The sequence below is a fragment of the Aegilops tauschii genome, chromosome 1 (assembly GCF_002575655.3).
Source record: "Aegilops tauschii subsp. strangulata cultivar AL8/78 chromosome 1, Aet v6.0, whole genome shotgun sequence".
Classification (NCBI taxonomy): Eukaryota; Viridiplantae; Streptophyta; class Magnoliopsida; order Poales; family Poaceae; genus Aegilops; species Aegilops tauschii.
In genome coordinates this window covers 267,802,011-267,813,723 of record NC_053035.3, presented here as the reverse complement: position 1 = coordinate 267,813,723, position 11,713 = coordinate 267,802,011, and the positions used below count along the sequence as shown (strand labels likewise).

The window sequence follows — 11,713 nt, the reverse complement described above, 5'->3', positions numbered from 1 at the left end:
GGTCACTGCAATAGTGAAATATACCTTCTTCAAGCTCAACGAGTATTTTCTAAGGCATTACGAAGAGACGGCCAAATGAATAGGTGAGAAAATGTAAATTCCCTTCAAAGTTGAGGATTGGTTGAAGCATCAAGCGCGCAAGTCGTGGCGTCAACAAATCATTAGTTTCAATGAAAAAGAACAAATCTACCAAGTCAATGAGCCGGGTGGCACAACAAGGGACGGCATGACGTACGGTGGAGTAGCGTATGAGGTACGCCTCAAGACCCAGTGGTGTCAGTGCGAGAGACCTCACAAGTATCATTGGCCTTGCTCGCATGTGATGACCGCCGCAAGGTTCAGAAACTTGAAAGTATCCGATGGTACCACCTTGCGGTTGCATGAGTTACATTGGAACGGACGAGGTTGACATGGGCTCCTAGGTTTCATCCCTTCCTAGATCAGACACAGTGGCCTGAGTATGATGGGCCACACATCGTCCCCGACCCCGAACTCATGGTGCCTACAAAGGGAAGAAGAAGAAGAGGTTTAGGGGTGACATGGATGACCTAGCTGGATACACCGGAATGAAACAATTTGGTAGCGGCCATTTCATGGAGGCACCGGACATCAATAGTTGTGGTAAATGTGACGAGCCGGGACACAATGTTAGGAAATGCGCCAAAAAGCCACGGACCGATGCCAACACTACAGATCCCACTAGTCAAAGTGGTGCCCGAAGAGGAGGTACCGGTGGCACACGAGGAGGTAGGAGTGGTAGTGGACGAGGAGCCAGGAGTGGTGCGCGTGGAGGACGGACGAATCTTGGCGGTAGTGGACGAGGAGACAATATTAGAGGGCGTGGGGAACGGTCGGGTACCGGTGGCCGTGGTCGTAGGACGAGAAGGGATGATAGAGGAAGGCCTATTGACATCTTGCTTAACCCAGATGGTTGAAATAATGTGAATGGTACTTGTTATTTGGTCTTGTTTATTTGTTTTTCTTGCATACATACATGTTATTTTACTTTACTAACTACCAAATTTGTCTTTATAGGCATGGCTTCTTCCGGTTCCGTGACGAGGCCACCGTGTGCTAACCGCGAGGACATGCCGGACAGGTGGACAGACGCCGAGTTGGATAAGGTGAAGGACAAAGATATGAGAACTCCATCATGTTGGTGTGGAGATGTTTGCAAAGTTAAGTATCCACCGACCGCAAGAAATCATGGACGGAAGGAAGAAGATATTTTGTTTGTCCCAACTATGCCTACGATCGTCCTTGTCCAGCTCACGCCGATGGTGTACCGCCGGTAAGTTGTTCTGTTGGGGATCGTAGCAGAATTTTAAAATTTTCCTACGCTCACCAAGATCCATCTATGGAGTATACTAGCAACGAGGGGAAAGGAGTGCATCTACATACCCTTGTAGATCGCGAGCGGAAGCGTTCCAATGAACGTGGTTGATGGAGTCGTACTCGCCGTGATCCAAATCACCGATGACCGAGTGCCGAACGGACGGCACCTCCGCGTTCAACACACGTACGGTGCAGCGACGTCTCCTCCTTCTTGATCCAGCAAGGGGGAAGGAGAGGTTGATGGAGATCCAGCAGCACGACGGCGTGGTGGTGGATGTAGCGGGATCTCGGCAGGGCTTCGCCGAGCTTCTGCGAGAGGGGGAGGTGTAGCAGGGGAGGAGGGAGGCGCCCAAGGCTGTAATGTTGCTGCCCTCCCTCCCCCCCTTTATATAGGCCCCCTGGGAGGGGGGGGCGCCGGCCTGGAACCCATCTGGAGGGGGGGCGGCGGCCAGGGGGGTAACTTACCCCCCAAGTCAAGTGGGGCGCCCCCCCACCCTAGGGTTTCCAACCCTAGGCGCAGGGGGGAGGCCCATGGGGGGCGCCCCAGCCCACTAAGGGCTGGTTCCCTTCCCACTTCAGCCCATGGGGCCCTCCGGGATAGGTGGACCCACCCGGTGGACCCCCGGGACCCATTCGGTGGTCCCGGTACAATACCGATAACCCCCGAAACTTTCCCGGTGGCCGAAACTGGACTTCCTATATATAATTCTTCACCTCCGGACCATTCCGGAACTCCTCGTGACGTCCGGGATCTCATCCGGGACTCCGAACAACTTACGGGTTTCCGCATACTCATATCTCTACAACCCTAGCGTCACCGAACTTTAAGTGTGTAGACCCTACGGGTTCGGGAGACATGCAGACATGACCGAGACGCCTCTCCGGTCAATAACCAACAGCGGGATCTGGATACCCATGTTGGCTCCCACATGTTCCACGATGATCTCATCGGATGAACCACGATGTCGAGGATTCAATCAATCCCGTATACAATTCCCTTTGTCAATCGGTATGTTACTTGCCTGAGATTCGATCGTCGGTATCCCAATACCTTGTTCAATCTCGTTACCGGCAAGTCTCTTTACTCGTACCGCAATGCATGATCCCGTGACTAACGCCTTAGTCACATTGGCTCATTATGATGATGCATTACCGAGTGGGCCCAGAGATACCTCTCCGTCATACGGAGTGACAAATCCCAGTCTCGATCCGTGCCAACCCAACAGACACTTTCGGAGATACCCGTAGTGTACCTTTATAGTCACCCAGTTACGTTGTGACGTTTGGCACACCCAAAGTACTCCTACGGTATCCGGGAGTTGCACGATCTCATGGTCTAAGGAGAAGATACTTGACATTGGAAAAGCTCTAGCAAACGAACTACACGATCTTTGAGCTATGCTTAGGATTGGGTCTTGTCCATCACATCATTCTCCTAATGATGTGATCCCGTTATCAATGACATCCAATGTCCATAGTCAGGAAACCATGACTATCTGTTGATCAACGAGCTAGTCAACTAGAGGCTTACTAGGGACACGTTGTGGTCTATGTATTCACACATGTATTACGATTTCCGGATAACACAATTATAGCATGAACAATAGACAATTATCATGAACAAAGAAATATAATAATAACCATTTATTATTGCCTCTAGGGCATATTTCCAACATGTTCAAGTTCAAAGAGAATTCAACCATTGAATCCATCTTACTAATGACCACATTTGTTCTTTATTCGTACGTAGTCACCGCCTCCACTTTGTAAGTACTTCACATGGATAGATCAAGATGTGCCAGAAGATGTTAAGAAAGATCAACATCGAGATTGTCTAAGGAGGCAGCGGTTGTTTGAAGAAGCATTTCAGAGAGGCTTGGATGAAGAGCATCGTGAAAAGGAGAGGATGGAGCGAAAGAAGCGTGAAGAGGAGAGGGCACGCAAGGAGAAGATTGCTCGTCAAGAGGAGAGAGCAAGAAAGCTTGCAAGGGCTCTTAAAGCCCAAGAGGAGGATGAGGCACGCGACAAGAAAGGAAAATGGCCTCGTGTGACCCAATAAGGCCTTACTTTCGAAAAACTAGTCATGAAGAATGCCTTCGATTCGAGAAACATGTGATGAACTGTGTCTTTGATTTGTGAAACTGGTGATGAAACTATGTCATGAACTACATCTGTTATGCTGCCGTTTTTGTTGTCAATTAGAAATGTTGAACACGATGGAAAACAGAGTAAACTTTTGCTCTGCTTTGCACCCTACCACCCTAAACCCTGGCGGTAGGTTATGATACCCTACTGCCATAAGGCCTGGTGGTAAGCGACGAATCCCAACAGCAAAACTGCTGGAACGCAAACTGTCCCCCCTGTTTTGCGGTAGGGTTGGCTATCCTACCGCCAAGGGCGACGGTGGTAGGGTGGCCAACCAAACGCCTGCTCTGCTGCTTCTCCTATGACCAAATCGGGCATTTTTTGGCGGGTTGGCCACCCTACCGCCGTCACGTTTGGTGGTAGCGACCTACCGCCATAAGCCCTGGCGGTAGGATTGGCCACCCTAACAGCCATTTTTCTCTGTGACCAAGTAGGCCATTCTTTTGACGGTAGGGTTGGTCACCCTACCGTCGGAGCCTACGGCGGTAGGGTGCTGATCCATGTCCTTCATTTATTTTATAGCCCTTTGCCTTTCCATTTCTTACAAACTTTTATGAACTAAGCATCCACAAATGATCGAGTAGCAAAGACATACATAACTGAGCATAGTTCATTACATCCACAAATGACACTTGTTCAACTCACTTAAAACATCTAGCGATTCGAATGACATGAGTTCAATCTACAAAGCTCAAGCTCGAGCATACGTTTTCTACTTCAGAAAAAAAGATCTAAATAAGACGTTCAATTTGTGCATCACGATCAGGATTAGGCTTCAGTTGATAATCCGACGATCCCGCCCAATTCTCCAACACACCTTTCGTTTCGCCGAACCAGGCCCATCGAGCACGGCGTTTCGGAATCTATGACTTGCCTTGTGTGATTGCCCATCCAATGACCTGTCCGGGTTTCCTCAAGTCCAGCTCGCGGAATTCTTCTATGTTCACAGAGAAAAAGATCTCCGTTGCCACAGAATGTCTGCAAGCATATTCCTTCTCATGTAGCTCATTAAGTATCTTCTGTTTTTCTTTCACAAGCCTACGGAAAACTTTTCTCTCCTTAAGATCAGAAGGTTCCTCCATGAATGGATACTTGTTGAAATCCATCATGGCAGCAAACACCTCATCATTGCTCTTGAACCATGCTTCAAGCTCCCTCTTGATACCAACTTCTCGCTCCGCTACAATCTTCTCAGACGCTACCGCCAGACTCTTAGATGCAATGTCACAACACTTCTCATATACTTTCTTCATCTGCTCCGGGGTCATGTTTTCCATGCTACATGAAATGGAACAAACCATAACTCAAATCAAATGATACAATACAAACACAAAGCATAACTTATTTATAATGACCTAGGTTACATAATGTTCTCACTGGTTCAAATGACATAGGTTACATAAATGATAAGGGTACATGTCATTACAGTCCAAATGACACTACAACGTCATTTGTTTCAACCCCCTCTACTACTCCATCAACAAGACATCTTTGTCGTACGGCCCGGGGTTGCAACAAATGATATCATTTCTTTCACGGACCCAAGCCCAATGAGTTGCCCGACTAAGTATCGCCAATGATGGTTGCCTAACTAGCCAATCAATGATCTGGCCAGGGTTGTTAAAGTCCATCTCATTCACTTCATCCCTTGTTCCACACAATGCAATTTGCCTTGCAAGAGCGCGTCTATGAATTTTCTCTTGCTTCTTGAGGTTGCTTATGTTTTTCTCTTTAGCTTGGTATAACTTAACTTTGGCATCGTCGCACTTCGACACATAATACTTTGAAAAATCTCTACAAGCCGCATTCAATGCATCAACGGCTTTGACCCACAAGTCCATCTTTTCCTCAATGACTGCACGTTCACGCTTCGCCGCCGCCTCCGCGGAAGTCTCAACAAAGATGATCGATCCCATCCTACAAGTCGAGGGATTACTATAACGGTCATCCAAGGCAAAAATCATAACCGTCTCTTGACAAAAACTATAACCCTAGGAGTAGATCGAGCTATAATTCGAGAGGTAACTACTCTAACAAAACCCTAATTAAACTATAACCATAATGTTCGTCATATAGGCATTTACTTAACCATAACCATAACCATAACCTTAACCCTAACCATGTCATTATACCTAACCCTAACAAAACCTTAAATGATATTTCTTACTACCCAAACAATGCTAGTGACACAATACATTGTCAAAACACAAACATTACCCTAAATGCATCATATATATTGATTTCACCACAACAAAATCATGAACTAGTGATTCCAACAAAATGAGCAAAATGCATGATTTGAACCAACCAAATGAAGGGGGGATGGGGGAGATACCTTGGGTGATGCAAATGATCTCAATCCATCTGCGAAATCTCAAGCAATGGAGGGGGATCTAGTGGGTGTTTTGGTGGGGGGGGGGAGAGGGGGAGAGAGCTTGAGCTCGAAAAGAAGAGTGGGGTGAATGAGTGGGTGGGGAGCAGCACATCCCCATGCCCTCACAACCTTATCCAGGAACCTACCGCCAGAGAGCCTGACGGTAGGTTGCAAGAGCCTACCGCCATAGCCGGCGGCGGTAGGTCCCTTTGCCACGTGGCTGTTAACAGCCAGACGGCGTTAGGGAACCTACCGCCACGAGGGGCGGCGGTAGCCTGTACGTACCTACCGCCAGGGCCTCCGGCGGTAGTAAAAGGGTCAAATCTCAAAAAAAATTGATACCGGGGCAGATTTCGCTTTTATATGCCGAAAGAGTCAAAACATGAAATTTTGCCTCCATGATGGGCGGCGCGGCGTCCCCCTCCCCTGCCGCCGCGATGGTATCCGGCCACCGCCACCGCGGACCGACGTGGAGGCCAGCGAGCCACCAACGAAAAAGAAAAGAGAAGCCCAACTGCTACACATGCGACAAGTTCGTTCACAGGGCATCGATCCCAACGGCCGGCCCAGGTCGGCAGGCGCCTTGTCCCCCGTTCCGAATAAAAACCCACGCGTCGCACGCAAAGCCCAAACCGCCAGCAAAATTATCGTTTCCGCTTTCCATCAGCCAACCGCCGGAGGGGAGAGGAAGAGTCCGCCGCGCCCCCGTCGCCTCGCTCGCCGCCGTACGGAAGCGGAACCGTCTCAACAGGACACGGACGTCACGCCCCCGCAAATTCCGCAACAGAACAGAAAACCCTCTCATCATCGAATGGCCCCGCCTCCGCGCCATCTTCTACTACTGCCCGTTCTCCTCCTCGTCTCTCTGCTCCGCGCAGCGCAGATGGAGACCGTCCACGCCGCCGCCGGCGAGGGAGATCGCGACGAGGGCGCCCGCGCGCTGCTCGCGCTGCTGCAGCGCGTGCAGTCGGAGGCGCTGCGCGCGCTGGGGCCGCGCGACTTCGACCCCAAGCTCTACGTCGACCTGCCGCTCGCGCCCGGCGCCGACCGGGCCGCCGCGGAGGCCGCGCTCGCGACGGTGACCACGCGGGGGGAGATGGAGGCGTTCCTGGCCCGGTACTTCGCGCGGGCGGGGTCGGACCTGGTGGAGGCCGACCCGCCGGACTTCGAGGCCGAGCCGCGCGGGTTCCTGCCGAGGGTCGCGAGCGGCGAGGCGCGGGCGTGGGCGCTGCAGGTGCACGCGCTGTGGAAGGACCTGGCGCGGCGGGTGGCGCCGTCCGTCGCGGCGCGGCCCGACCGGCACACCCTGCTGCCGCTGCCCGGCAGGGTCGTCGTGCCGGGCTCCAGGTTCCGGGAGGTCTACTACTGGGACTCGTACTGGGTCGTCAGGTCCGTGCCTACTCCATACACCTCGTATTCCTCTCGGCCCCTCCATTATTGGTCGTCCACGAACCTCTCAAAGTAGCTTCACGTGTTCTTCCACTTGTCAGCTACGGAGTACTTACTACTAGAAGACAGAAGTAGCTAGGTAGGTTGCCCTTTTGACTGTTTCGGGCTTACGTGGTGGAGTTCCCCTAGCTCACTTGTCTCTTCACCTTTGTCACGTAATCAAAGGAAGCATACTGTGTGGGAGTGTGGGCGGCTGGTTTGTTTTTATATGGGATGGGACGTGGTGCTTCGCTGACCGGCGCAGGGCCGGCCGGGGACCGCTAGCTCCATTAAAATTTGTCCCAATCGAGGATCCACTGAGGTTGATCCGTCCGTCCTTGGTTAGCGTAGGTTGTCCCGGTACACCGACAGGGTAGGTTGTGTAGTATATTCCCACACACACACACACACACACAAAAGGACAGTGTGGTGTAGTAGATGTTTGACTTCTGCCTGGGTTGATGCATGCATGCAGGGGCTTGCTGGTGAGCAAAATGTACGACACGGCAAAGGACATCGTGCTCAATCTTGTGTACCTCGTGGAGGAATATGGGTTTGTTCTCAACGGTGCCAGATCCTACTACACTAATCGAAGGTGACAACTCCATCTCTCCTCCCACTGTTTGATTTGCATGCATGTACAACGCAGAGATTTTTTTCTATTTTTTGCATGATGGTTTTTGGCTTTTTTATCATAATATTGCACTTCGTACTCCCTCCGTTCCATAATGTAGCATATATATTTTCTGAAAAGTCAAAATTAACAAATTTCGACCGGGTTTATATAGGGAAAACAATCTACATCTACAATACCAAGCATACAGAATATGAAAATATAACTCATAACGTATCCATTGATGTGCATCTGACATTATAAATGTACATGATTTTTTCTATAAATGTGGTCAGAGTTTGGAAAGTTTGACTTTTGAAAAAAAACCTATAGGCACCACATTATGGAATGGAGGGAGTATCATGTATCATGCCTCGTAAAAAAATACATATAAAATCTGAAAAGTGTATTGTATTATGTGTTGAACTATATGCCTATAAAGTTTTTGTAAAAAAACACATCTGAAAAAGAGCATATACTTGTTATTTTTAGATTGCAAGTGATAATATTTTTCAACCAAAATTTATAGGTGTGTACTTCACCACATAATGCTAATGTATAATCACAATTTTAAAATAAGAAATAGAAAAATGATATGCATGTTTTTTGAAGATACTTGTGCGAAGTGCAATATTATTGTATCCAACTCAACTGAGCAAGTGGAATTTTTTGCAAAAACTAGTGCAAAGTGAAAGTCTACCCGGTGCAAATTAAGTGCAGTTCACTCTTATTTCTGCCGTGTCACTCATCACCTGCTAGGAAAGTTCACATTGTCTTCTCTACCTGAGAAAGTTCGTAACTTTATTGTAATATTATATTTATTACTGGTGCCATCTTCTCTTGTCAAAATAATAAAATAATTTTGGGGTCATCTTCCAAATGAAGTACAAAAAAACTTATAATGCATTCATGTGGCTATATGTTGGTCACCTGATATATGCTTTCACTGTGCAGCCAACCACCACTTTTGAGCTCGATGGTTTTGGAATTATACACGGCAACAGGTGATTTGGGCCTTGTGAGGAGAGCATTCCCCTCTTTGCTGAAAGAGCATAGCTTCTGGGTATCAGGTAGCAGGCATAAAACCCATATTTTAGCATCCCCTTTTACAACCTCACATGGTTAAAATTCAGTTCCCCTGTACAATGGTTTTTACGCAGAGCTTCACAACGTGGAAATAATGGACAATCATGGACGGCTGCATAATTTGAGTCGTTACCAGGCCATGTGGAACAAACCTAGGCCAGAAAGTGCAACAATTGTAAAGTCTTTTACTTTGGTTGTTATTGTGTTGTTAACTATGCTGGTCGCAGTGAAAGTTTTGCCATGTCAAAGGATAAACTAAATATGCAGTCTCTGCTGTTTTCAGGATGAGGAACTGGCCTCAAAGCTTAATTCTACGGCTGCCAAGGAAAAATTATACCACCAGATTGCTTCAGCGGCTGAATCGGGATGGGATTTTAGCTCTCGATGGATGAGGTTGGATGTTCTGTAACTCGTGAATTACCAATAAAACGAATGCTGAATCTTCTGTTGATTAAGTGATGTGGTGCCAAAAGAGCTCCACTGGGATCAAAATCATAATGTGTACCACGTGCTGTTTATAATGATGGTTTCATTCACTTGTGCAGCAATTCAACTGATATGACAACCTTGGTAACAACATTCGTTATACCTGTGGACTTGAACACATTCATATGCAAGGTAAGGTATGGACCTAATCATTATAATCAATATTTAGCATGTATCATTCGGTTCAACGTCGTATTTTACTCTATTATGCTACACCTTAGCTTGGAAGATGCTTATTGGGCAAGAAGTTCTTAGCTGTTACGACTTACGAGTAATAATGTCCGTAAGTGTTAAATGATCCTTACCTTAATTCACAATACAGATGGAACGGGACATAGCGGTCTTTGCTGAACTCATTGGAGAGAAGGCAACTGCAGAACTTTTCTCACAGGCTTCAAAAGCACGCCATACGGCAATCGAGTCCCTTTTGTGGAATTCTGAGATGGAACAGTGGCTTGACTACTGGCTTCCCACTGATGGAAATTGCCAGGTGATCTCGTAGAGTAAATCAGCTTGATCTCCTATAATCATGTCCGACTGTGGTGACTTTTTTCTGGTTGTATTAACTTGATACATTATTACTATTGTCCAGGGACCCTACAAGTGGGAATCGAAGTCACAAAACCACAACATCTTTGCTTCTAACTTCGTACCCTTGTGGTTAAATGCACATAATTCAGGTGCGTACTGTATGTTCCCTGTTTCCCTGTGTTTTATCTTCTCATGCCTAATGGTGCAGTGACAGACAGGAAGTACCGAAAAGTATAATAGCAGCATGTTTCCCTAAAAATAATAATAACAGCGATTACGTAACTCTCTGAACATTCACCCTTTTGTTGCTCGCCACTGATTATGATTGTCTGGAACTTAACCAGGTTTGGGGCCATTTCTGGATGAAGCGAAATCAGTGAGAGTCATGAGAAGCCTCCAAACATCAGGGTTGGTCTGTCCTGCAGGAATAGCAACTTCAGTATCCAATACAGGGCAACAATGGTTAGTTTCCTGAAATGGTTTATTAGAGATCGTAAAACTCTGCCTGGCACAGGAAATTATTTGGCGTCCCTTCTTTAAAACTGGTATTCTGGTAATTAAACAGGGATTTTCCAAATGGATGGGCACCATTGCAGCATCTGATAGCTGAGGGATTGCTGAACTCTGGTTCAACAGAAGCAAAAGAATTTGCTGAGGACATCGCCACGAGGTGGGTGAGAACAAACTATGCAGCCTACAAATCAAGCGGCGCAATGCATGAGAAGTACGACGTCGAGGCCTGCGGAAAATCCGGAGGAGGCGGGGAATACAAACCACAGGTATGGACTTGTATGTTACGAATGAAAGTAAAAGCCCTTCATTTGTGTTCACAATATGATGAAGCATGTTTGTACTTGATAAATGGTGAACCTTACACAATTTATTCGTCCATAGTTTGTTGTAAGCTCTAATTACCAAGGCTCTAATTTTGCCAGTCTTGTTGCCTCAAAACCACAAATACTACCAAGGTTCTTATTTTGCTAGCCTTGTTTCCTCATAACCACAAATACGGAGTATCTCCTCTCCTCCAACTACCATCTGAAATTCTAACTTGAGGCCGTTGGATATCATTCTGCAGACTGGTTTTGGTTGGTCAAATGGTGTATTATTAGCATTTTTGGAAGAGTTGGGATGGTCCCATGACAAGGAAATAGGCTGCCCATCCTGATGAGATCAAGCAAGCCACCTTATCAGAAGAAAAATGTGCACACGCCAAAAAATTTATGGAAGAGCCCTACACGCCAAAAATCTATGGAAGAGCCCTTCTGCTGAACTTTCTTAAGCAACTAATTGACTGAGCCCTTGATTGATTGTGTGTCTAGTCTATTCTTTTTGTTACAAAATGACAGCGTGCAGTTGCTCTTTGTTGTAACTAAGGTTATAGCCGGCGAACTGTTCCCCGACAGTCGCCGGGCATTCTTCTGCTGTTTACACTGTAAACGACCTTGTACGAGGTATCACTATCAGAAGTACAGTACATATATTTACATTCTTGTGGTACAGAGTGAAGTTTAACAGTTGTCCACGCTGCAGCCAAGCGGGTCAAATCCTGCTTGTTAAATGCTTTATACTAGTGCTGGATCCATGTCTAGAGCTTACTAGTAAGCTCAGTCTGTGGACTCTGAAATTTGCTGAACATGGATTATAGCATTAAGACAGGGATTACCTCTGGTTGCTTACGAACCTTTTTGATTACTATTACCCCAAATAATGCA

At 47.2% G+C, this 11,713-nt stretch overlaps 1 protein-coding gene across 1 annotated transcript; it reads left to right on the top strand.

The window, feature by feature from the left end:
* The first annotated feature begins 6,265 nt into the window (after window positions 1-6,265).
* Window positions 6,266-11,485, top strand: LOC109732428 (probable trehalase). Its single transcript, XM_020291603.4, has 11 exons — window positions 6,266-7,243; window positions 7,758-7,877; window positions 8,850-8,965; window positions 9,056-9,156; window positions 9,265-9,374; window positions 9,527-9,599; window positions 9,790-9,957; window positions 10,060-10,147; window positions 10,343-10,460; window positions 10,564-10,777; window positions 11,077-11,485. The coding sequence occupies exons 1-11, from the start codon at window positions 6,378-6,380 to the stop codon at window positions 11,164-11,166; spliced, it is 2,064 nt and encodes a 687-aa protein (XP_020147192.3). The 5' UTR covers window positions 6,266-6,377; the 3' UTR covers window positions 11,167-11,485.
* The last annotated feature ends 228 nt before the right edge of the window (window positions 11,486-11,713 follow it).